We start from the raw sequence: 23,922 nt of genomic DNA on the forward strand, positions 1-23,922 counted from the left end.
GAAAACAAAGAAAAATATATATAATTATGCCACAAATAGAAAAAAAATTGATTCTAAGCAATGTTACAGTGTGAATCTATATATCAGAACAGGGCAATCAGGGCGATTATAGAGACCCTAGAATAAGGACGCTCAGACAGCAGAGTAGATATGGGGGTGTTTATCACCACCTAAGGCCGGTCTTACACGACCGGATTTGGATTGCGGAATCCACGATCGTCACACGCACGGACGGTCCGCGGTTTTCCGCATCCATTAACAAGAATAGAGTTAACATGAGGGGACAGCAATAAAATCGCAGCAGGCTCTATTCTTGTGCGAATTCCCACGGACGGCTTCCATTGAAGTCAATGGAAGCCATCCGACCCTTGGCCTGTCCACAATTGACATTGCAGATAGGGCGCAGTGAATAGAGCCCATTGATTTCAATGTGTTCCTATTTTTTTACGCGAGGATCAGTCGCGTGAAAAAAAAAGCAGCATGACCTATTTTGGCGCATATGACGCTCCGAAAAAGGACATTGAAATGAATGAACTAGCGTAAATACGCAGGAAACCCGCATATTCATTGCGTATTTGCATCACAAATCAATAGGCCCTTTCGCGTTTTTTTTTTTTGGGGGGGGGGGGTGTTTGCGGCTGCAGAATCTGAGCACCGAATGTACAGCAAATAGAACTCATTGAATTAAATGAGTTCCTTCACGTGGGCTTTTTATCCGCACGCATTCCGAGCGCGGGAAAAAAAAAAGCGACATGCTCCATTTTGGTGCGCAACTGTGCACGAAAGGCACCCGTCTGCCCGAAATTGTGCAGCGTACTGCGCGATTTTGCGGGGTTAAACAAGAACACCTGGGCCTACAAAATCAGCTGGCCCGCCTACTGAGTCAACTGACCCGCATACTAAGTAGGCTGCCCTGCCTACTCTAACATGGCGCTGCTGAGACCAGCAGTCCCTGTAGCACAGTAAAGTAAAATGCGCCGCTATGGGACCAATAGCCCGTGATCGTTCGCCCTGCATAGCGCGTATACATCTCGGGATAGCGAATGTATATGCGCTTACACCCGTGTGAGGCCACCCTAAATACGTAGCATATTTCTGCGACTGAAACCCATGTGGACTAGCCCTAAAATAGCATGCAGTGACCTCCTGAGCGTCCCCCAATGGGCAGTGCAGACAGCCCATTAATGACACATAACGGATATATCTGTCATGGGTTGGGGGCTTTGGGGTGGGATCAGGAGTTGAACCTGCTCCATAGCACCAGCTATTAGCCATTTCACACAGCTGGCAGCTACTGGCAATGTTCGCAATCAGAGCTGGCTCCGATCACGGCCATTTCACTGCTTAGGAGCCAAAGTCAATACTGTCCGCAGCATTAATGTAGCTAGTTTGATATGGGGGGGGGGGGGGCTACCAAAGCCCCATGAACTAATGCAGTATACTGTACTGCCATCAGACAACCATAGGTTCAAGTCCTCTAGTGGTGGGACCAAAGAAAAAAGGAAAAATAAATTTAATTGAAAAAAATTCTTAACCCTTTCCAATCCAATTTGTATCCCGGTTTTCCTAGTAGGCTTACTCTTTTTCTGCAATTATACAACGGCGCTATCTGCTGGCTAAAGCCAGTACTGCATGAGGTGACACGTTGGATAGGCTCCGACAGCAGAGAGGCTGGCAATATACAGTAAGGGAACCCCAACGGATGTCTTCCAACATCGGAGCTGTACAGCCTTAAATCATAATGTCTTCAGAGATCAGAGAGTGGATCGGAAAGGGTTAAAGCAGGTCGCATCTTTCATTTGCCAACAAGCCTTTCTAAAAAGCTGATTGGTTGCGCGGAGTAAATGCACCACTTTTCCCGTGTGCTGTTTTTGTAAACCGCACCCCCCCCCCCCCCCCCCCGCGTTACTGATTCACCCGTTTTCTTCTATTTAGTAATCCAACAATCGGCGCACAAGAACTTACATCCGTGGGCAGCTCCAGCTCATCCTCGGTGTAGGCTTGTTTCATATCTATAAGGTCCTTTGGGAAATATCCGAAGTACGTGCCCACCTGCAACACAGAAGAGAACGGCATGAGCGTGCTGAACCATAATGCGATGTACCGTAAACTGCAGCATCGTAGTAAAAACTATTTCCAGACCTTTGACCGACTTTTCAGCTTACCACATTTTTGTAAAAATCCCATGATGCATCTTTCTTCTCTTCACAGTTATACTGATTTCCATTCACACTCAAGCAGACGAGGCAAAAGAAGATTTGCCACTTTTTCGGTCACTGGCGTCACGTCTAAAACTGCCTTTCCCAGCAGCCCTGGTTTATCAACAACAACAGTCCAGCTCTATAACAGTAACCATCTCCAAGCTGCAGCTAAACAACTTTTACAAAACTACAACTCCCAGCATGACCAGACAGGGGAACGCTGCCGTATAAATTAGAGTTAGATCTGGTCGTGCACCAAATTAAAAATCAGCATTACTACATGTAAAATAAAGAAAATCTGATGGGCGATAGCGTTTGTGCTGAATCAGAGACTGAGCGGCAGCACCGTCGGCACCAGACCGCGGCCCGAGCGGCGGCACCGTCGGCACCAGACCGCGGCCCGAGCGGCGGCACCGTCGGCACCAGACCGCGGCCCGAGCGGCGGCACCGTCGGCACCAGACCGCGGCCCGAGCGGCGGCACCGTCGGCACCAGACCGCGGCCCGAGCGGTGGCACCGTCCGCACCAGACCGCGGCCCGAGCGGCGGCACCGTCCGCACCAGACCGCGGCCCGAGCGGCGGCACCGTCCGCACCAGACCGAGGCCCGTGGTGTGAATCTGCACATGGAATCGAAGTGCGTAATTCCAATGCAGAAAGTTGCATTTACGCGGCAAGAAGTGAATTTTTGATACGTAAATGTTCATTTTTGCATCGGAATTCGGCCCATTGACACGGCATAATCCTCGTGCAGATCCGTGCCCCAAAACGCTGCAAAAAGCCGCAGATTTTGATGTGGCTTTCGGTTTGGAAAAATCCATGGCAAATTCCGCCATTTAAGCATCCCCTAAAAGCTCTATTAGGTAGCTGCATGTGAGCCATCTAAGGTGCGCTGATCAACGAGATTCCCTCAGGATAGGTCATCCATAGCTGATGGGGGCGGAGGGGAGTCCACCATTCAGGCTCCTGGATGATCACCTGTTCATCGGCCGCTGTCAGGGTGTACCGAGGCGAAGCATTTTGCAGCAGTCCAGGTTGGTATTGCTTAGCAGCTCCCATTGACTTCAGCAGTAGGATGATGGAAAACTACTGCAGGGTTGCAGGGAGGGCCGATGCACACAAGGACATCGTGAGTCATTGTTGCCCTTTCTAGCATTGGCTGCCAGAGCCAAGATGATTTTCATAGATTTATGAATTAGGCCTTCACAAACAATCTGCGCTCGTCAAGGGGGTCGGAGCGGTAATCACTGGAACAAGCACTGAGCTCACCGGACAGATTTTGGTGCCGAGAACAAATTAGAAAAGGAAACACCCCCCACACACACCTCCCCAATGGGACCTTGACGGTGGCCAGACTAGCTGCGACCTAGCTTTACCGAAAGTAGATTCATCCATCATTGGTTCATCAATTCATGCTGCTTGCACCAAATTCTGACCTCCCATCAGCACAGTGTGACACAAATCTGGATCCATCTGACCGGCGAATATTTTTCCGTTGCTCAGTGATCCCATGGAGTCTCGCCTTTCTGTTTCTCTTAGACACAATGGCGCTGGAGCTGGTCGCCTGCTGTTATAGCCCATCCGTGCTATGGAGCAGCGTGTTGTGCGTTCGGACATGTTAGTTGGACCACCAGCGTTGTATTCAGCAGCTCCTGAGTGTGCAGCGCCTGTTGGTCAAAGCAATTCCTGACATCCTCCTCTGACCCCTTTCGATGCCAATTTCTTCTCACCAACAGGATCTCCTTTTGCTGGATGTTTTTCCACAATCGCGCAATTCTCCGTATACACCACACCGCTATATGAGAAAACCCCATGCGGCTGGCAGTGAAATTCTGCCCAGGCTAACGAAGTGGCCATTCAGTATATATGCCACGCTAGTGTATACACTTACATAGGTCAAGCTCTTATGCTCGTATGCTGAAGTGATGTCCCGGACGTGATATAAAACACAACCTAAGGCTAATTTTACGCGACATTGGGTCGTGAAACTCGGCCTGATATCACGTTCGGGAACGTGCCATGTCCTCACGGATGCGAGGCGTTTTTGTGTTAAAACCCGCCTCCCATCACTTCAGTACTGCTGCCATGTTTGCAGCAGCGCCCGGAGATCGCCAAGTGTTTTCCGTAGTTTTCAATGGGAAACATGGCATCGCATTCACGTGCGTCTCGCACGACGTGTGATGTGTTTTCCAGCCCTATTGAAAACAATGGACGAGGCGTTCCGAGGGAACGCCCAAAGATAGGACATATTGCAGTTTTTGCCCCACACTGTGGTGGGATGCAGGAAAAAAAACCTCTCATGTATATATGACCCCATCACACAAATCTTGCGCAACTTTCTCGGCCGTTTGAAAGCGGCCTAATGCAGACATAGAGCCTTGTGTGGTGCAGAGTGTAAGCTCTCGCCTACGACCTGAAGGTTGCAAGTTCAATCCCTGTGTAATTCAGGTAGCTGGCTCGAGGTTGACTCAGCCTTCCATCCTTCCGAGGTCGGTAAAAAGAGAACCCAGCTTGGTTGGGGGGTAATAAGTAATAATTACCTGAAAGCGCTGCAGAATAAGTTGGCGCTATACAAATACCAAGATTTATTTATTTACCAGGCCAGAAGCAGGAGGCAGACAATTCGCTTGATTAAACGTCACATACTTTTCTATGACCGTTTCGTAATCCAGAACCTATTAAGTCCCAGAATTCCAGATTAAAGGAATTTTGCTAAGCAGACTTAACCCTTTGGCAGCAGCTTTCATACATGGGCATTTGATACCCAAGTAAACAGAGTCAAAAGCTGGCATGTACGACACGGTAAGAACGTGCCAAAAAAAGTAAGGGCTAAATATAAGCCTCTCCGGAGAACCTTCAAAGTACATCATAAAGTCCTCCGATGAGACAGGAAACGGCTCTGCCACAAACCATCGCATTACATCTCTGACTAATAATGGCGGTCTGCACCGTAGACCCCGTGATCGGCACCTTACACATCACAGATGACCTTCATGTTACCCGACACGTGGAGAAAGAAGTCCCAACATCAACTGGATTTAAAGCGACCCTCCGATCCCCGACCAACAAAAATGGCCACATCCCATCTCGGACTACCGGATGCATACTCTACAGTGGTCCCAACAGCGCTGGCCAATCAGAGCAGTGTGTAAAGGCTTAGACTACCAATGCACAGTGTGCGTCAGAGAAGCCGGTTAGCCATCTTGGTTTGAAGGGTCTCCTTAAATATGTTTTACCAATGGGAAAACTAATCTTTATAAAGTGATCTACACTCATTATCAAAAGAAATCCCTGTGCCTCCCGTTTACTGTCACTGCGGGGTCCAAAATGATGTCACTCTGTAGGGTGCGCTGGTTGTCAGCACTTCATTCATTTCAATGGTGCCGCTCTGGTATCTTGTTAGTCCCTTTGAAAGTGAGTGGAGCGCTGGTGTGCTTGAGAAACCGGCACTTCATTCAGTCTCTCCTCACTGGTGAGGAGGAGGGAGGACACAGGACCCCCGTTCTTGAGACCAGCATGGGTCTCAGAGGTGAGACATCCCCCACTGATCAGCAAGTTATTCCGTATCTGGGGATATCCTGTGGATAAGAGATAACTTGAAATTCTGGGAACCCCCTTTAAATGCCCTGTATGAGGAACCTCAAGGTGCTTGTGATGAAGTGCAACACCCCCATTATAAGCGACAGATCTGGAGACTTCTTGGTTCACCTTCCGTCTTGCCTTGTTAAGCCTATCCACAGAACGACCGTAGCACCAATACAAGCAAGCAACACTCTCCGGCCATACTAAGATCACACCAGGGAACAAAGGCCATAAACGTAGCATATCCAACTTAATATCCTAAACCAAGTCTTGGGATGACCAAGCACCAAGGTCGTTGCCCGCAGAACGGTCCACCCTGGCATTAAGGTGAAGCTCAGGTAACACTTTGCTCCCCAATATACCCCAAATGCCTATCCAGCGGATGTGTGCTGCGCTCCTGAGATCACCCAGCTGTCTACCGTCGGGTCTGACCTCGGCTAGGCCTCCAACCAAAATAACTTCTAGATCCCAAAAAGTTTGTTCTGATGCTCCTAATTTTTTTTTTACGGGAGTATGAAGCACAGAACCGTCAGATACCTATCTACGGGCGCGGCGGTCATTTCTCGTCTTCGTTATTTGCATCTGTATGACGCAAGCACAATGTAAAAGGGCAGCAGAGACGCTCCAAATACTCAGCAAACAAAAGCTTCTTGGCACGAGTATTGCATTTCAAAATTGACTTTTATCCTTTCCTGGGGTTAGAAAGAAGGCCAACGCCGGTACGTATATATATTTAACTAGCTGATATACCCGGCTTCACCCAAGTAAATTTGGTACTGGTGTTTATCTGGTGTTCGCACGGAAAATCTTATGAAGTCGTGGTTACTTTAGTGATACCGGGAAAAAAATATGTTCACCATTTTGTATGGTTCTTTGCATTACCCAGGAAACACCATGTGGAGGTAACCATGCGACAATTCCTTTATATAAAATGACATCAGGAAGTGAGAGAATTAGATTCCGTAGGTAAATTTTGGACGCTAATTCTTTTGTGCTTAGAATTGAATAATCGAGTTGGTACCTATTAACTTTTCCTGTTTATGACATAATCAATGCTCGTGCCAAATTTCAAGTTTCTATGACACCGGGAAGTGAGAGAATTAGATTCCGTACGTAAAATTTGGACGTTAATTCTTTTGCGCTCAGAATTCAATAATCGAGTTGGTACCTCTAAACTTTTCCTACTTATGACATAATCAATGCTCATGCCAAGTTTCATGTTTCTATGACATCGGGAAGTGAGAGAATTAGATTACGTACGTAAAATTTCGATGCTAATTATTTTGCGCTAGAATTGAATTATCAAGTTAGGACCCATTAACTTTTCGCATTTTGGACATAATCTATGCTTGTGCCAAATTTCATGTTTTTACGACATCGGGAAGTTGGAGAATTAGTGGCGAGTCAGTGAGTGAGTGAGTGAGTGAGTGAGTGCTTTCATCTTTATGTATACAGATAGACCCTTGCGCCAGATATAACTGTACAGAGCCTAACTAATTTCATCTACATGCAAGAATTGTGATGGCTTTAAGGACTCAAACAGATGACCACGGTATTGTCCTATTTAGCAACTGTGAAAATCACGCCCGCAAACGGGACAAAACCATTGATTTCACAAGCGGGATTCTCGCACATTATACTAAAGATAGGGCAGGATCTTCCTGCTTTATTTTTCAAACTCGTGCACAATAGAGCGAAGTTTAAGTAGTCAAAAAAACCCAAAACACTGGTTCATGGGCTAATACTCTCTATAGTGGCGATTGCGTTTGCGAATGCGCCAATCTGAAGCCGCCCTAAATTAGGAGAAAACGGGTCATGGACGGCCAAGGGATCCACCGTTGTACTGCGCTACAGCAATCCAAATGCAGATCCACAGCAGAAATGTGAGGGCCCCCGTGGCTCCTGCCAGGTTGTACCAAGATTTCAAGATAACTTGAAACTAGACCCCCACCAATTTGAAGGACGGGATATCCATGTCCCGCTCTCCTGTCACTGCAGGGGCCTCTTCTTCACCGCAGTGATGTTGCTGGTTCAGGGTAGGGGGCGCGCAGTGACAGGAGTAAATGCACTGGGTCCGCGGTACACTCACGGTTCAGTAAACATAACTGCTGGGACCTTCAGATGATGCAAAATCCCCATTATTATTATTTACTTTTCCCTCATTTCTCGTTATTGGTAGCTAAAAAACATTGCGGGATTCTCGCTCAGTGTAAACACACCCCGCTACGAGCGAGAAATCTGCGCTCCAACGGTATTCTCTGCCTGTCTAAACACTCCGCATGAGCGCTAACAACCTTATTGGTGAGGTCAGCGCTCATCTGGTCGTTTAGCCGACGGTCATCATGTTCAGGCCCATTTAGACACAATGATTATCGCTCAAAATTCACTCAAAAGCCATCTTTTAAGCAATAATCATTGTGTGTAAATGTGTCCATCTTTCAGTTTTCTGCCGAACGACTGTCCTCAGTTCGGCTTGAAAACAGTCGTTCAGCAGAACAGCTGATAAGCAGGACCGCACGCTGTGCTCTGCCCGGGTAGAGCTGATTACAGCTGGTAACATTGTATCAGCTGTTCTCAGCTGTCAGCCCCAGCAGCTGAACAAAGAGAAGTTATTCAGGGTACAGCGAGTGGTGCCCTGAAAAAAATCCAGCTCTGGGCGGCTCACAGGCTACTAATAGGCATTAGTACCAATTAGCAGATTATGCAAAATGATACTCAAAAGCCATCTTCTGAGTGATCATCTGTGTGTCTAAACGGGCCTTTACTAATGTGCAGGCCTTATCCTGCTGGCACGGAAAAAGCAAGTGACATCAAAGACCCCCCTTGAGTGCTGGGGTGAGCGGCAGTGGAAGGCGTACTGATGAGCTCTAATGGGACACTAATGTCCCACATAGACGGGACGAGATTCGTCTAAACGACTACATTAGCGCTGATGTCACCACTAAGGTCGTTAGCGCTCGTGCAGAGCGGTTAGACAGGCAGAGATCATCTCTGTTTCGTGGACTCCTCGCTCAGTGCTTCCCCATCTATGTCAAGCGCTGAGCGTGGAGCGTTTACACGCAGCGAGAATCCTGCGACCCAGCAATGAGTTTTATGCTAAGTCAGAAATAACAAAAAGTGAACAAATAGTAAACTATTTTTTTGCATTTACACGGGACGATTATGGCTCATTTTCATCCGTTTGAACGACTTTTGAGCGATAATCGACCCGTGTAAATGGCCCTTTAAGGTGCTTTTAGACTGAATGACTATTATCCTTCAAATGAGAAAAGCAAAGATGATCGTCTAAATGTGCGCCAGCAGCTAATGATAATTGTTCGCTTTTCTCTCTTCGTTCATTATATGCAGGCATAAAAAATCCCCGTTGGCGCGTTCGCTTATTGTTTTGTTTAAACAGCGCTTGGGTAGTCGTTCTCACTCGTACGGCGAATGTGAAAGACCAACAATGTATCCGCCTGTATAAACCGGCCGCACGAGAGCGGACGGCGGCGTCACTCGCTTGTCCGTTCAAACGATAATCGGCTCGTCTAAAGGGAACCTTAACCATCTCTCTACGTCAACTCAACTTTCCCCAGACCAGACGGGCGGCAGATAGACACGGAAGGATGGGCGACAATTACCGGCATCACTTCACGACAAAGATGTTAGACCCCCTAAGCTGAGACTGACCCTAAACCATAACCCCATTACTAATACATGGGCCTGCATAAACACGTTCTGATGGAATTAGGCCACAATCTGCCGGCACTCATTTCACGTCTCCCCAGTCAGTCCTCGGTCACATTCACTTCATGCTCAGCATGGCGGGCACATCAGTCACACAAGTCTTTCCAAGAGAGGCCCAAATAGGTTTCATGTCCTGACTAGGCCTCGTTTCCATGGAAACCACTAGGCAGCCAAAGGAGCTCCCTGGTGGGATAATAAATAGTCACTTACACTTCCTGCCCAGAGGTCCGACGATCGGCCGGCCAACTTGTGGTAGACGTAGATCAACTCATCCTTCTTAAAATTCACAAAACGGCAGTCCGGCCCCGTGAAATCTTCTATGGCCTTACCGCGGCCCATCAGCTCTGGGGAGAGAGAGATACCATGGCTGACATGTTAGCATTTATACCTACACATGCACAGTATATACACATTATATATATGTAAAAAAAATGGCTTCTACCCCATTAGGTGTTTTCTGCCTTTCTCTGGATCGACATTGGGGGTTAATAGGCTGAACTAGACGGACATATGTCTTTATTCGGCCTTACATACTATGAGGTGTGTGTGTGTGTGTGTATATATATATATATATATATATATACACACATACATACATACATACATACATACACACACACACACACACACACACACACACACACACACACACACACACACACCTGTACCTGAGATGTCATAGTGTCACCATGCTGGCTATAGATGTACATGCAGATGTACGACTGCCATTTTTTCTGACTTCCTAAGGGCCCTCTTACACGGGACGGCCTGTTGGGCTCAGATCTCCCACAGATAGTCCCATCAATGGTCGTTCTTGTGGATGAGGGTTAAGCGAATCGGGGAATATTCCGCCTGCCTCCATTCACAGTGAACAGGCAGTTGTACATAAGCGAACGTCTGCCTTTTTACACAGCCGATCCGTCATTTAGTTTCCTGCCTGCACATACTGAAGATGACTGCTGTATGTACATGGCAGCTGCGCAATTTTCTCCGACACACGATGTTGGATGAAAGCAGGATGTTGAAGTTCGATGTCCAACCCTTTGGTTCCCACTGGAGATAAGTCATTGCCAGAACTGTCCGGCTGCGACTTTCTCCACAAACACGCGATCGCTCAGCCGAACAAAACGTTTGTGAGTTTTGGGGGGATTCAGGAGAAATAGCTGTCGGACAAAAGAGGACAAAATGTTAAAAAAAAGGTGAAAGCCGGTCAGCATTCGGTGGCAAAAGCGCACACCTCCCAGAAAAAATAGTTGGCAAGTTGTTGAAAGACAATAATTATCTGTTTACAGCAGATGATAATTATCAACCAGGGACTATTTTTAGGTGAGCTGATGCGAATCGCCTAGTGAATGAATTCTCGCTCATCCCCGGGTTGCTGGCTGTATTTACAGACGGCTGTCGCTTACATTCAGTCTAACAAATGACGATAGTTGACCAGTGTTGAGCCAACTTTATGCACACAAGGGATAAGCAGAGGAGATGCCGCTTATCTCGGACGTGCAGTCACCCCTGTACACACAATCTATGGGCACTACTAATTTCTGTAAGAATGGGAAGCCGCTGATCCTCCTGATCATGGAAATTGTGCTTTGAATACCAGAAACACTTTAGCTCCTTCCAAGGACAAATAAGCAACAAGCAGGACCCCCGCAGGACCTTCACAGGACCCTCGCCTACCCCCCCCCCCCCCCTGTACTGACTCTAACGCAGATCCAGCATGAAATGCCGGCCGAAAAAGTTCTGTATGCAAGACATAAAATGCTGGACGGTCAAACAGAAGTCAAATGGACCCCCCAATACTGTCAATGGGGTCCATTCGGTGTAATCAGAAGACGGATCGGTTCGGCTACGGGGTACCCTTATTCTGAATTCCCAAATGGAGGAGGATAACAGAACCCCTGAATGCAGATGTGAACAAGACCCAACAGCCAGAAACCTAGATGGTACGGAAAGTACAACAACTGACTATTCTCCTGATTGGAGGGTAACAGATCGGAGATTACCGATTATCCCCTAGAAGTCGTCAGACGGAACTTTCTCCGTTATTGTAACGCTGATAGAAGGGATTCCAATATCAGAGCAAAAGGAGAACCAACCCCTTGTAGGGAGGCTCTAATACCCTGCTGTACCACCTCTAGCTTGGATACAAGATGTGATAGGGGAGGGCATGGAGGCTCTAGTACCCTGTTGTACCGCCTCTAGCTTGGATACAAGATGTGATACAGGCGGGCATGGAGGCTCTAGTACCCTGTTGTACCACCTCTAGCTTGGATACAAGATGTGATACAGGCGGGCATGGAGGCTCTAGTACCCTGTTGTACCGCCTCTAGCTTGGATACAAGATGTGATACAGGCGGGCATGGAGGCTCTAGTACCCTGCTGTACCACCTCTAGCTTGGATACAAGATGTGATACAGGCGGGCATGGAGGCTCTAATACCCTGCTGTACCACCTCTAGGTTGGATACAAGATGTGATACAGGTGGGCATGGAGGCTCTAGTACCCTGTTGTACCACCTCTAGCTTGGATACAAGATGTGATACAGGCGGGCATGGAGGCTCTAGTACCCTGTTGTACCGCCTCTAGCTTGGATACAAGATGTGAAACAGGTGGGCATGGAGGCTCTAGTACCCTGTTGTATCGCCTCTAGCTTGGGTACAAGATGTGATACGGTGGGTATACAGGCTCTAGTACCCTGTTGTACCGCCTCTAGCTTAGATACAAGATGTGATACGGGTGGGGATGGCGGTATACAGGTTCTGTATGGTATTCTGCAGCATACCACTCAACATTTACTGTAACTGAACCTCTAGATCGTACAAACTAGGAGGCTGGTGAAGTTGGCCATGACAGGAACACACATGGCTGCAGGATGTCCTGCAGTGGTCAACAACTCTACAAGTGGAAGAAGAGGTCACCACACACAAGGAGCCCCCGAAGCCTTTTATAGGCCAAGGGGGGAACCACTTTTAGGGCCTCCGGTGACAAGACCGTCCATCTAATCACCACAACTCCCATCATGTACAGATCTCCATGAGATGGAACCGCAGGACGAGTTTTACAAGAAAATAATTACTTCTGGGGGCGCCATTGTTTTTTTACAAACACTATATATTCCGATGATGCTGATTTTGTCGGCGCGAGTCGTTATCATCAGACCCAATTAAAGGAGAAGCGCTCCAAAAACATGAGAACCTTGATTGAGCAGCGCCAAGGTAAATAAGTGGCGATGCATCCAGCGTTATCTAAGTGTGGCGGAGGGTTATCTGCAGCAGTAAACACATAAAAGTGCAACGCAACAACTCCAACAAGTGTCAGGCGCCATCAGGGGGGGTTTGGGAGGTGGTGGGTGTAAGGAACCCTCTCCACACCCCTCAAGACCCCATGACCCCCCTCCTCCCACTAAGAGAGATACATTGTAACAACACCCTGCTACTCACTGCTACATTCAGGGTCGGCGCAGCGCTTGCTGTCAGAGAACCTCCTGTCCTCGGCGCTGCTGCTGCTGCTGGGAAGGGGCTGCCATAGCAGGAGCAGGAGGTAGATGGGGGCTGCAGCCATGTCAGCAGCGGGGTGGCAGTGTCCTGTGCATGGAGGGAAGGAGGAGAGAGCATGAGCAGAGAGAGGCAGACACGTCAGCAGGAGACAGCACAGCAAGGAGCGGGAGGAGGAGACTGCAGGAGAGGGCAGGAGCTGGCGCACAACTACAGGAGCCTCATCTATACTGTGGAACTACAAGTCCCAGCATGCTCTACTAGTGGAACTAGAGGTCTCAGCATGCCCTGCTAGTGGAACTAAAAGTTCCAGCATACTCTACTAGTGGAACTAGACGTCCCAGCATGCTCTACTAGTGGAACTAAACGTCCCAGCATGCCCTGCTGGTGGAACTAGAAGTCTCAGTATGCCCTGCTAGTGGTACCAGAAGTCTCAGCATGCCCTGCTAGTGGAACTAGAAATCCCAGCATGCCCTGCTAGTGGAACTGGAAGTCCCAGCATGCCCTACTAGTGGAACTGGAAGTCACAGCATGCCCTACTAGTGGAACTGGAAGTCACAGCATGCCCTGCTGATGGTGCTAGAAGTCTCAGCATGCCCTGCTACTGGAACTAGAAGTCGCAGCATGCTCTGCTAGTGGAACTAAAAGTGCCAGCATGCCCTACTAGTGGAACTAAGGGCAAATGCCCACGGACGGATTTATGCCGCGTTCCCCGCGGTGGAATAACGCAGCTATTAGGTTCTATTGTACCTAACAGCTCAGTCCTCACATGCGGGATTCTGCGGGAAAATAATCGTGGCATGTTCTATTTTACCGCGTTTTTCCGCAGCGGGAGGCCTCCGTAAATATAGTATTAATGGAGACCGCGGGAAAAAGCACATTTTTCCGCGATCGCAAGTGGGGACTTTTTTGTTTATTCCCGCGGGATTCCTGCGGCGGGATATCCCGCTTTGTCCGTGGGCATGAGCCTTTAAAGTCCCAGCATGCCCATCAGCTCTTGTTGCTACCGTAGTAGTAACCAGCAGACTATGCTGGACCTTCATCTATAATGATGGCTCTTATCAAGTCTAGTAGAACTACAAGTCCCAGCATGCCTGTCAGCCCCAAGCGTTAGTGACAGAGCATGTTGGGGTCCGTTCGGCCAGGGGATTCCCCTCTCCTACTCCCTGAATGGAGATGGAAGACTGAACCCCCGACGCAGATGTGAGAGCGACTTAAGAAGTTTTCAAAAATCGAAGTTATAATATATGGCACATATTCATAGACTCAAGAGGAAGTAAAAGGAAGTAAAAGTTTAGCTCCGCCCCCCGCGCCTTGTATTCCATATTAATAATTTTTTAAAAAGCGTGTTTAGTATCGCTGCGCCCATAAAGGGCCGATCTATCAAAGCCACAACATGATTCATCCAGCGCGGTGAACGGCATCAGAAAAGAAAAAAAAACAACGACAGAATTGCGCATTTTTGTTCACACTGACTCCAAGAAAAAAATGTGAAAAAAGCAATCAAAAAGTCCTAAGAACTCCACCATCATAGCAGCCGAGCGGGACGTCCCGCCGAGAACAAGGAGGAGCAACAAAGGGAGGATTCCGTGAAAGTGAGGAGGAAAAAAACAAAAAAGGGGGGAAAAGGCGCTTATTAAGGGGTTAAAGGCAGTTTGCACTAACTGATGTAGGGCTGAGGTTCAGAAAATTGCGCAAGGCTTGTGTGTTGCGAGACGCACAAATCTCGCATAAATATAACCCCATTCGTTTGAACGGGGTCAGACACGAGCGGTTTTGTCCTGCATCGCACGCCATACGCGGCGCACACGAGTGCGATGCCAGATTTTACATTGACTGCACCCATTTACTGCCACAGAGAATCGCTACTTCCCCGAAATGATGCAAGGCGGTTTTAATATAAAACGCCTCGTATCTCCGGGGATATCGCACTGTCAGCGCAATTGTACGGCCCGATATCGCACTGTGAAATTAGCCTTAAACAGACAAATGTGATTTTGTTGCCGCTGTCAACCAATCACATCCCGGCTTTTATTCTGTAATACTCTTTTGGAATTAGAAGCAGAGATGTGATTGGTCAGTATGGAGGACAGAGAATTACCAGACGCTATACTAGTAGGAGGTGAGAAAACTCCAATTCCCAGGATGCCTTTCTGCAGCAGGACTCAGCAGGGCGGAAGTACGTCACTCGCGCGCGGCAGCCGGCTTCAGATCGAAGATCGTCAATGTGATTCCCACTTCCTGTTTCCTGCCAACCACAAGATGGCGCCGTAGACCGGAAGTAGCGTGGTGCTGGAGTCTGCAAGCAGCTGAACAGCATGGGTGAGACGTGTGTGATGGAGGGAAGCTCAGAGGCTGTTAGTGCGCGGGCATGGCGGCTGCTGGGGCCAGGAGAGGGAGGATATACTGCAGTGTAATGGTATATAGTATATATTATTCCAGATGGGACAGGACTCTGGCGAGCGAGGGGTTACCAGTAATGGCTTCTGCTGCTGGCGAGGGTCTGCAGACCCCCCTGAGGCGGTGCGCCGCCCAATGTCGTTTGGGAAAGTCGCGTCCGGCGAGTGTTATGGTGGCTTCACACGGGTGTATTTGTGCACGATATGCAGAGAGTAGGACCCACTGACCTCAATAGGTTTGCTGCTCTGTCCCTGTGCCCCAGGGGTCCCCCTAGAGGTGCGCAAATGCATAACGCGCTGCGCAGTTCACCTGAAGACGAGGGTGTGTTCTGCGCGCCTGCGTGCGCACAAAGTACATTGAAATGCGCCAACAAGGACGCGAACCAGTCTCGTTCGTAGCACAAATACGTCGCGCCCCTACGCCCATGTGAAGCCACCCTTTAGCAATTTTTGATGAGAAACGGCCTGACGCCCTCGCCTCGCCCTCCATAGTCACCTGATCTCGCTCCGTGCAAATGTTTATTTCTTTAGATTAACCCCTTAACGACTGCCCATAATTTTTTTTTCCCGTTAAGGGGCTTTCCTTTCTTCTTTGCACTACCATCTTTTGATGGCGGCTGCATGAGAAGTCCGGCGTGGGTCTCTCGTGTTGGGGGGGGGAGTGGGTGCTCGGCTGTCCTGATGACACCCGGAATCTGTTCTACCACCGGGGACTGAAGAGCCCTCAGATCCCTGGTGTTTAACCCTTCACACACCTCAGTCAGTGTGACCACGACATGTAAAAGGCTGACAGAGGGAGGGGGCTCCCTCTCTAACCCATCAGAGCCCCCGGATGTGATTGTGAGGTCCTGATGGGTTGCTATTGCACCCTGAGGCTTGGCTATAGCTTCCAAGTCTGCCTCTATGGCGGCCTGTGAGGCTCAGCCTCTGTCTGAACTTTATAGGCTTTATAATACACTGCAATACTGATATATTGTAGTCTATTATAAAAAAATGATAAAATACCGGGAAAATTAAAAAAAAATACTTCAGACCCTCCTCTTACTGTGCGGAAATAAAAAATCACGTATGAAGCATCGCTGCATTTGTAATGGCCCAGAGGTAAAAAAAGATTAAGTATGTCCCCTCCCCTCCCATACTACTTCCTTATGAGCTATAAATAGGATCGGAGGAGTCAGACTACACCGGCTTAGATTGCCGTAGTTCTGTGTAGGAGATGAACACGCAAAACGGTAGATTTCTCATCGCGACTTCTGACTACTAAATGCATCGGGCCGATTAACAATCCTTTTTTGTTATTGATTTAGCAGAGGCAGTGGCAGTACCGGCAGTGGAAGTACCGGCAGTGGAAGTACCGGCACCACCGGCAGTGGAAGTACCACCGGCAGTGGAAGTACCACCGGCAGTGGAAGTACCACCGGCAGTGGAAGTACCACCGGCAGTGGAAGTACCACCGTCAGTACCGGCAGTGGAAGTACCACCGGCAGTGGAAGTACTACCGTCAGTACCGGCAGTACCGGCAGTGGAAGTACTACCGGCAGTACCGGCAGTGGAAGTACCACCGGCAGTACCGGCAGTGGAAGTACCACCGTCAGTACCGGCAGTGGAAGTACCACCGTCAGTGGAAGTACTACCGTCAGTACCGTCAGTGGAAGTACTACCGTCAGTACCGTCAGTGGAAGTACTACCGTCAGTACCGTCAGTGGAAGTACTACCGTCAGTACCGTCAGTGGAAGTACTACCGTCAGTACCGTCAGTGGAAGTACTACCGTCAGTACCGTCAGTGGAAGTACTACCGTCAGTGGAAGTACTACCGTCACTACCGTCAGTGGAAGTACTACCGTCAGTACCGTCAGTGGAAGTACTACCGTCAGTACCGTCAGTGGAAGTACTACCGTCAGTGGAAGTACTACCGTCACTACCGTCAGTGGAAATGGAAGTACCGTCAGTGGAAGTACTACCGTCAGTACCGTCAGTGGAAATGGATGTACCGGCTGTAGCGGCAGTACCGTCAGTGGAAATGGATGTAGCGGCAGTACCGTCAGTGGAAATGGATGTAGCGGCAGAGGCAATGGATGTAGCGGCAGAGGCAATGGATGTACCGGCTGAGGAAGAGGAGGAGGAGTTCGGCATCACTCTTCCCATGGGACCTGGGGGTAAGTCCCGTAGAGAATGGCGCGCTCTCGGTATGTTGGGTGTGTCGAGCCGGTGTCACAGTGGGGAGAGGAACGGTAAAGCTCTGTCGGCACCGGCCAGGAATCGCTGCGATTTACTAGCTCTGAGTGATTGTAGCGCTCGGCGGTTTTAGATATCGGCCCTGATGGAGAACCATCAGCGGGTTGTATTGTTCAGTGTCGCTTTAACCCTATAATGAGCTTAAGAACTTATGAAAACCTAAGTGGGGGAATGAAAAATGGAAAGAAAGAGGCAGTGGTAGCATTTGTTTTTTATTTTTGGAGGGGGGTGTGGACGGTCTTGTTTTTTTCCGGCATAGATGGCAAAAATGTCGCGCTGACTTTATTTTATGATCGGTGCGATCACGACGATGCCACATTTTTCGATTGTTTTTTTTTTTTGAGTTCTATCATTAAAAAATGCTTTTTCTGACCTAAGTTTTTTTGTTTTTTTCGTTTTTGTCTTGTTTTTTTCTGTCACTGTATGAGGGCTTGTTTTTTACGGGACGGGCTGTAGTTTCTCCAGGTACCATTTTGGTGTAATTATGACTTTATAAAATGTTTTTTTTCTTCCTGGAGACGGGGCGACAATAAGGTGCAGTTCTGGTATTGCACTTATATTGTTTCTTAACATGTTCACTCTGCGGATGAATAATGCGATTTTTCCCACGATGCGGCAGCGCTACGAATCACATGAATGTGAAGCCCGTGGGTAGTCACCCTAAGCATGTAATGGCAGTGATTGGTTCATCGAGCGCTACAGTGATTGGCTGAGCCGTGGCGCTCAAAAACCAGTCAGAGCCAGCGCTTCTGGAGGCGGGATTTATGAACCCTTCTGACCAGGAAGTAGCAGCTGAAGACGGCAAACAAGTGCAACGGTGCTTTGGGGGAAGAAATGTGGTGGAGCGCACCGCGCCTGTTAGATAATGAATTGTGTTTTGAAATGCAGCTAGGGCTTATTTTTGGGGAAGGGCTTATATTTCAAGTTCCCCATCCAACCACCCCAACCCCCTGCAAAGTCTCGATATCGGCGTGAGAAAATGCAGCAATATCGTACAGAAATCGCGGGAACACATCTGCGATTTTCTCACGGCGATCTCTGTGTCGTCTGTGTGAAAGAATCCTAAGGCTACGTTCACACGGTGCAATCTGACATGGATTTTTTTTTTTAGCATGGATTCCGCCTTAAAGGGGTTGTCCCGCGGCAGCAAGTGGGTCTATACACTTCTGCATGGCCATAATAACGCACTTTGTAATATACATTGTGCATTAATTATGAGCCATACAGAAGTTATAAAAAGTTTTATACTTACCTGCTCCGTTGCTGGCGTCCTCGTTCCCATGGAGCCGACTAATTTTCGCCCTCCGATGGCTAAATTAGCCGCGCTTGCGCAGTCCGGGTCTTCTGCAGTCTTCTATGGGGCCGCTCGTGCAGAATGCAGGCTCCGTGTAGCTCCGCCCCGTCACGTGCCGATTCCAGCCAATCAGGAGGCTGGAATCGGCAATGGACCGCACAGAAGCCCTGCGGTCCACGGAGGAAGAGGATCCCGGCGGCCATCTTCAGCAGGTAAGTATGAAGACGCCGGACCGCCGGGATTCAGGTAAGCGCTGTGCGGGTTGTTTTTTTAACCCCTGCATCGGGGTTGTCTCGCGCCGAACAGGGGGGGGGGGGGGTTTAAAAAAAAAAAAAAAAACGTTTCGGCGCGGGACAACCCCTTTAAAGGCACCTGTGAACTTCTGCTGTGTGTTTTGCCGCGGATATTGCCATGTGAACGGGCAAAATCTGCCTGTGGAACTTACGCGGATCCGTGTTAAGGAGTGTCATTTCTTAACGCAGATCCGCACAGGATTGCGTCGGAATTTGCGCGCACGGATATGTGTGAGGAGCCGCAGCAGAAATTCATGGATTTCATAGGCGGAATCCACACGGAAAAAAAACGCATCACATTCCGCCGTGTGAACAAACCCCAGTGCGCCTCGGTACAAAGACAGACAATTCTTTGGCGCCATGATCCCTGCCTCACATCCGCAGTGATGGGCGCCTCCAAGGATGGGCGCCGCTTGATGCGTGAAAGAGGAGTCGGCGGCCTCCGCGTCTCTTCCACTTTGTAACAAGCGCTTTTTGCTTCCTTCTATCTCCAGAAACGTTGGGAAGACACACAAAGAACTGTTATATGACCGCCAACCGGTGTCTCCGGCTCATCCACCGGGCCATGCGGGAGAATCGCTGGGAAAGGGCGGCGGAATTCCTCATCAGCTATTTGCAGATGCTTGTGACGCGAAACACCGCCATATACAGAGAAGCCCCCGAGGTGACGGACTACTTGTTCCCTCTTGTCCCAGGATATGCTGGTGGTCCGACTGCTGGGACGCTCCTGTGGATGACGGAAGCTGGGGTCACACATGTGCCGTTCAGTCCAGTTGGACCACCAGAGATGGTCCCATTGAGATGAATGGAGTGCCCGTGTGTGCCCGTCGCTCCAGTCTTTCCGGGCACACCCTACCCCCATTCTCAGAATACAGCGGTCAGACCCCCATCAATCAACAAGTTAGCACCCACCCTGTTGGCACGGGATAACTTGCCCATGTTGGACAACCCCTTTAAATATCCAGAAAGTTACTTGTCTGTTGGAAGAAATGTAAACTCTGTTTGTTAACTCTTTATATACTGACTTTTTTTAATTGTTTTTTTTACAGATCATTTGGAGATTAGGAACTGAGATCCTATTAAATCATCCCAAAAGCACCAGTGAAGATGTCAATGCGTTCCATGAAGCCATGAAGAACATTGGGGTGAACAACTATCTTATGGTGAGTTTGTAGCATCTGCGTATGTCTAACGCTCTATACACATTGTGTCTGACCGCTGCTTTCAGTGTAGACAGCAGAAAAAGGTCTTGGCATATGGGAGACGGAGTCGCAACGAGCTCCACAAATTTAGAGACTTTATTCTCTATTCTACTCCAGAGCTGCACTCACTATTCTGCTGGTGGAGTCACTGTGTGCATACATTACTTATCCTGTACTGATCCTGAGTTACATCCTGTATTATATCCAGAGCTGCACTCACTATTCTGCTGGTGGGGTCACTGTGTACATACGTTACTTATCCTGTACTGATCCTGAGTTACATCCTGTATTATACTCCAGAGCTGCACTCACTATTCTGCTGGTGGAGTCACTGTGTACATACATTACTTATCCCGTACTGATCCTGAGTTACATCCTGTATTATACTGCAGAGCTGCACTCACTATTCTGCTGGTGGAGTCACTGTGTACATACATTACTTATCCCGTACTGATCCTGAGTTATATCCTGTATTATACTCCAGAGCTGCACTCACTATTCTGCTGATGGAGTCACCGTGTACATACATTACTTATCCTGTACTGATCCTGAGTTATATCCTGTATTATACTCCAGAGCTGCACTCACTATTCTGCTGGTGGAGTAATGAAATATCCATGCTGCCTCCTGCCGGTAATATGTGATATTGATGTTGGCCAGCTCCTCCTTCCTGTCAGTGTTTGTAATGTGGTTCTTGTTGCGCTGGACGCTGCAGGACGGGGTTGAGCTGATAATTGCTGCCTGTACTTGGCTCTATGTTCTCACAGTTTACATTGTTTATCCAGGATGCAGGTTAATGAGATCCTGTATTTTCTGGCCATGTAATGAGGCGCACCCAGAGCTGGCGCTGCCCAGACTGCCTCCTGATTTCATGTCATCCACTGTTTTTCTACTTTCAGATATAATTCTACCAGACACTCTTTAGTGTCCTATTATAACCTGGTCACCAATACATTCGTACTGTGTGCGGTTATACAGCGCAAAGGGACGCCATCCATGCGCTTTAGATTGGCCAATGATATGTGCCAAGGGGTTTCGCATACTTAAGAGACCTGTTGTGTTCATGTGCACCAGCTTACTGTATTGTAGCAGTTATGAGATTTAGTCACACTCTGTCATGGGCAAAAATTTAACTTCTATAATACTGCCCCCTATGTACAAGAATATAACTACTATAATACTGCCCCCTATGTACAAGAATATAACTACTATAATACTGCCCCCTATGTACAAGAATATAACTACTATAATACTGCCCCCTATGTACAAGAATATAACTACTATAATACTGCCCCCTATGTACAAGAATATAACTACTATAATACTGCCCCCTATGTACAAGAATATAACTACTGTAATACTGCCCCCTATATACAGGAATATAACTACTATAATACTGCTCCTATATTCAAGAATATAACTACTATAATACTGCTCCCCTATGTACAAGAATATAACTACTATAATACTGCCCCCTATGGACAAGAATATAACTACTATAATACTGCCCCCTATATACAAGAATATAACTACTATAATACTGCCCCCTATGTACAAGAATATAACTACTATAATACTGCTCCTATATTCAAGAATATAACTACTATAATACTGCTCCCCTATGTACAAGAATATAACTACTATAATACTGCCCCCTATGGACAAGAATATAACTACTATAATACTGCCTCCTATGTACAAGAATATAACTACTATAATACCGCCTCCTATGTACAAGAATATAACTACTATAATACTGCCCCCTATATACAAGAATATAACTACTATAATACTGCCCCCTATGTACAAGAATATAACTACTATAATACTGCCCCCTATGTACAAGAATATAACTACTATAATACTGCCTCCTATGTACAAGAATATAACTACTATAATACTGCCCCCTATGTACAAGAATATAACTATTATAATACTGCCCCCTATGTACAAGAATATAACTACTATAATACTGCCCCTATGTACAAGAATATAACTACTATAATACTGCCCCCTATATACAGGAATATAACTACTATAATACTGCCTCCTATGTACAAGAATATAACTACTATAATACCGCCCCCTATGTACAAGAATATAACTACTATAATACTGCCCCCTATGTACAAGAATATAACTACTATAATACTGCCCCCTATGTACAAGAATATAACTACTATAATACTGCTCCTATATTCAAGAATATAACTACTATAATACTGCTCCTATATTCAAGAATATAACTACTATAATACTGCTCCCCTATGTACAAGAATATAACTACTATAATACTGCCCCTATGTACAAGAATATAACTACTATAATACTGCCCCTATGTACAAGAATATAACTACTATAATACTGCTCCTATGTACAAGAATATAACTACTATAATACTGCCCCTATGTACAAGAATATAACTACTATAATACTGCCCCCTATGTACAAGAATATAACTACTATAATACTGCCTCCTATGTACAGGAATATAACTACTATAATACTGCCCCCTATGTACAAGAATATAACTACTATAATACTGCTCCTATGTACAAGAATATAACTACTATAATACTGCTCCTATGTACAAGAATATAACTACTATAATACTGCTCCCTATATACAAGAATATAACTACTATAATACTGCCCCCTATGTACAAGAATATAACTACTATAATACTGCCTCCTATGTACAAGAATATAACTACTATAATACTGCTCCCTATATACAAGAATATAACTACTATAATACTGCTCCCTATGTACAAGAATATAACTACTATAATACTGCCCCTATGTACAAGAATATAACTACTATAATACTGCCCCCTATGTACAAGAATATAACTACTATAATACTGCCCCCTATGTACAAGAATATAACTACTATAATACTGCCCCCTATGTACAAGAATATAACTACTATAATACTGCCTCCTATGTACAAGAATATAACTACTATAATACTGCCTCCTATGTACAAGAATATAACTACTATAATACTGCCCCCTATGTACAAGAATATAACTACTATAATACTGCCCCCTATGTACAAGAATATAACTACTATAATACTGCCCCCTATGTACAAGAATATAACTACTATAATACTGCCCCCTATGTACAAGAATATAACTACTATAATACTGCCCCCTATGTACAAGAATATAACTACTATAATACTGCTCCTATGTACAAGAATATAACTACTATAATACTGACCCCTATGTACAAGAATATAACTACTATAATACTGCCCCCTATGTACAAGAATATAACTATTATAATACTGCCCCCTATGTACAAGAATATAACTACTATAATACTGCCCCTATGTACAAGAATATAACTACTATAATACTGCCCCCTATATACAGGAATATAACTACTATAATACTGCCTCCTATGTACAAGAATATAACTACTATAATACCGCCCCCTATGTACAAGAATATAACTACTATAATACCGCCCCTATGTACAAGAATATA

At 46.9% G+C, this 23,922-nt stretch overlaps 2 protein-coding genes across 5 annotated transcripts in view; one reads left to right on the plus strand and one right to left on the minus strand.

Moving 5' to 3' along the window:
- The window catches only part of MIA3 (MIA SH3 domain ER export factor 3), a 68,567-nt gene extending 55,438 nt beyond the window's left edge, over window positions 1-13,129 (minus strand). For both annotated transcript variants that reach the window (XM_066595194.1, XM_066595193.1), the window contains exons 1-3: window positions 12,950-13,129; window positions 9,717-9,850; window positions 1,966-2,052 (exon numbers count right to left, since the gene is read on the minus strand). In XM_066595194.1, the coding sequence (XP_066451291.1) occupies window positions 1,966-2,052; window positions 9,717-9,850; window positions 12,950-13,070 (342 nt within the window). In that variant the 5' untranslated portion in view covers window positions 13,071-13,129. The remainder of the gene's footprint in view (window positions 1-1,965; window positions 2,053-9,716; window positions 9,851-12,949) is intronic.
- A 1,908-nt stretch (window positions 13,130-15,037) lies between these two features.
- The window catches only part of TAF1A (TATA-box binding protein associated factor, RNA polymerase I subunit A), a 36,765-nt gene continuing 27,880 nt past the window's right edge, over window positions 15,038-23,922 (plus strand). For 2 of the 3 annotated variants that reach the window (XM_066595195.1, XM_066595196.1), the window contains exons 1-4: window positions 15,038-15,325; window positions 16,710-17,558; window positions 19,719-19,888; window positions 20,274-20,387. In XM_066595195.1, the coding sequence (XP_066451292.1) occupies window positions 15,322-15,325; window positions 16,710-17,558; window positions 19,719-19,888; window positions 20,274-20,387 (1,137 nt within the window). In that variant the 5' untranslated portion in view covers window positions 15,038-15,321. Of the gene's footprint in view, window positions 15,326-16,709; window positions 17,559-19,718; window positions 19,889-20,273; window positions 20,388-23,922 lie in introns of those variants that run through there. The other variant, XM_066595197.1, reaches the window with a different exon arrangement.

This window comes from Eleutherodactylus coqui, chromosome 3 (genome assembly GCF_035609145.1).
Source record: "Eleutherodactylus coqui strain aEleCoq1 chromosome 3, aEleCoq1.hap1, whole genome shotgun sequence".
In the NCBI taxonomy this organism is placed as follows: Eukaryota; Metazoa; Chordata; class Amphibia; order Anura; family Eleutherodactylidae; genus Eleutherodactylus; species Eleutherodactylus coqui.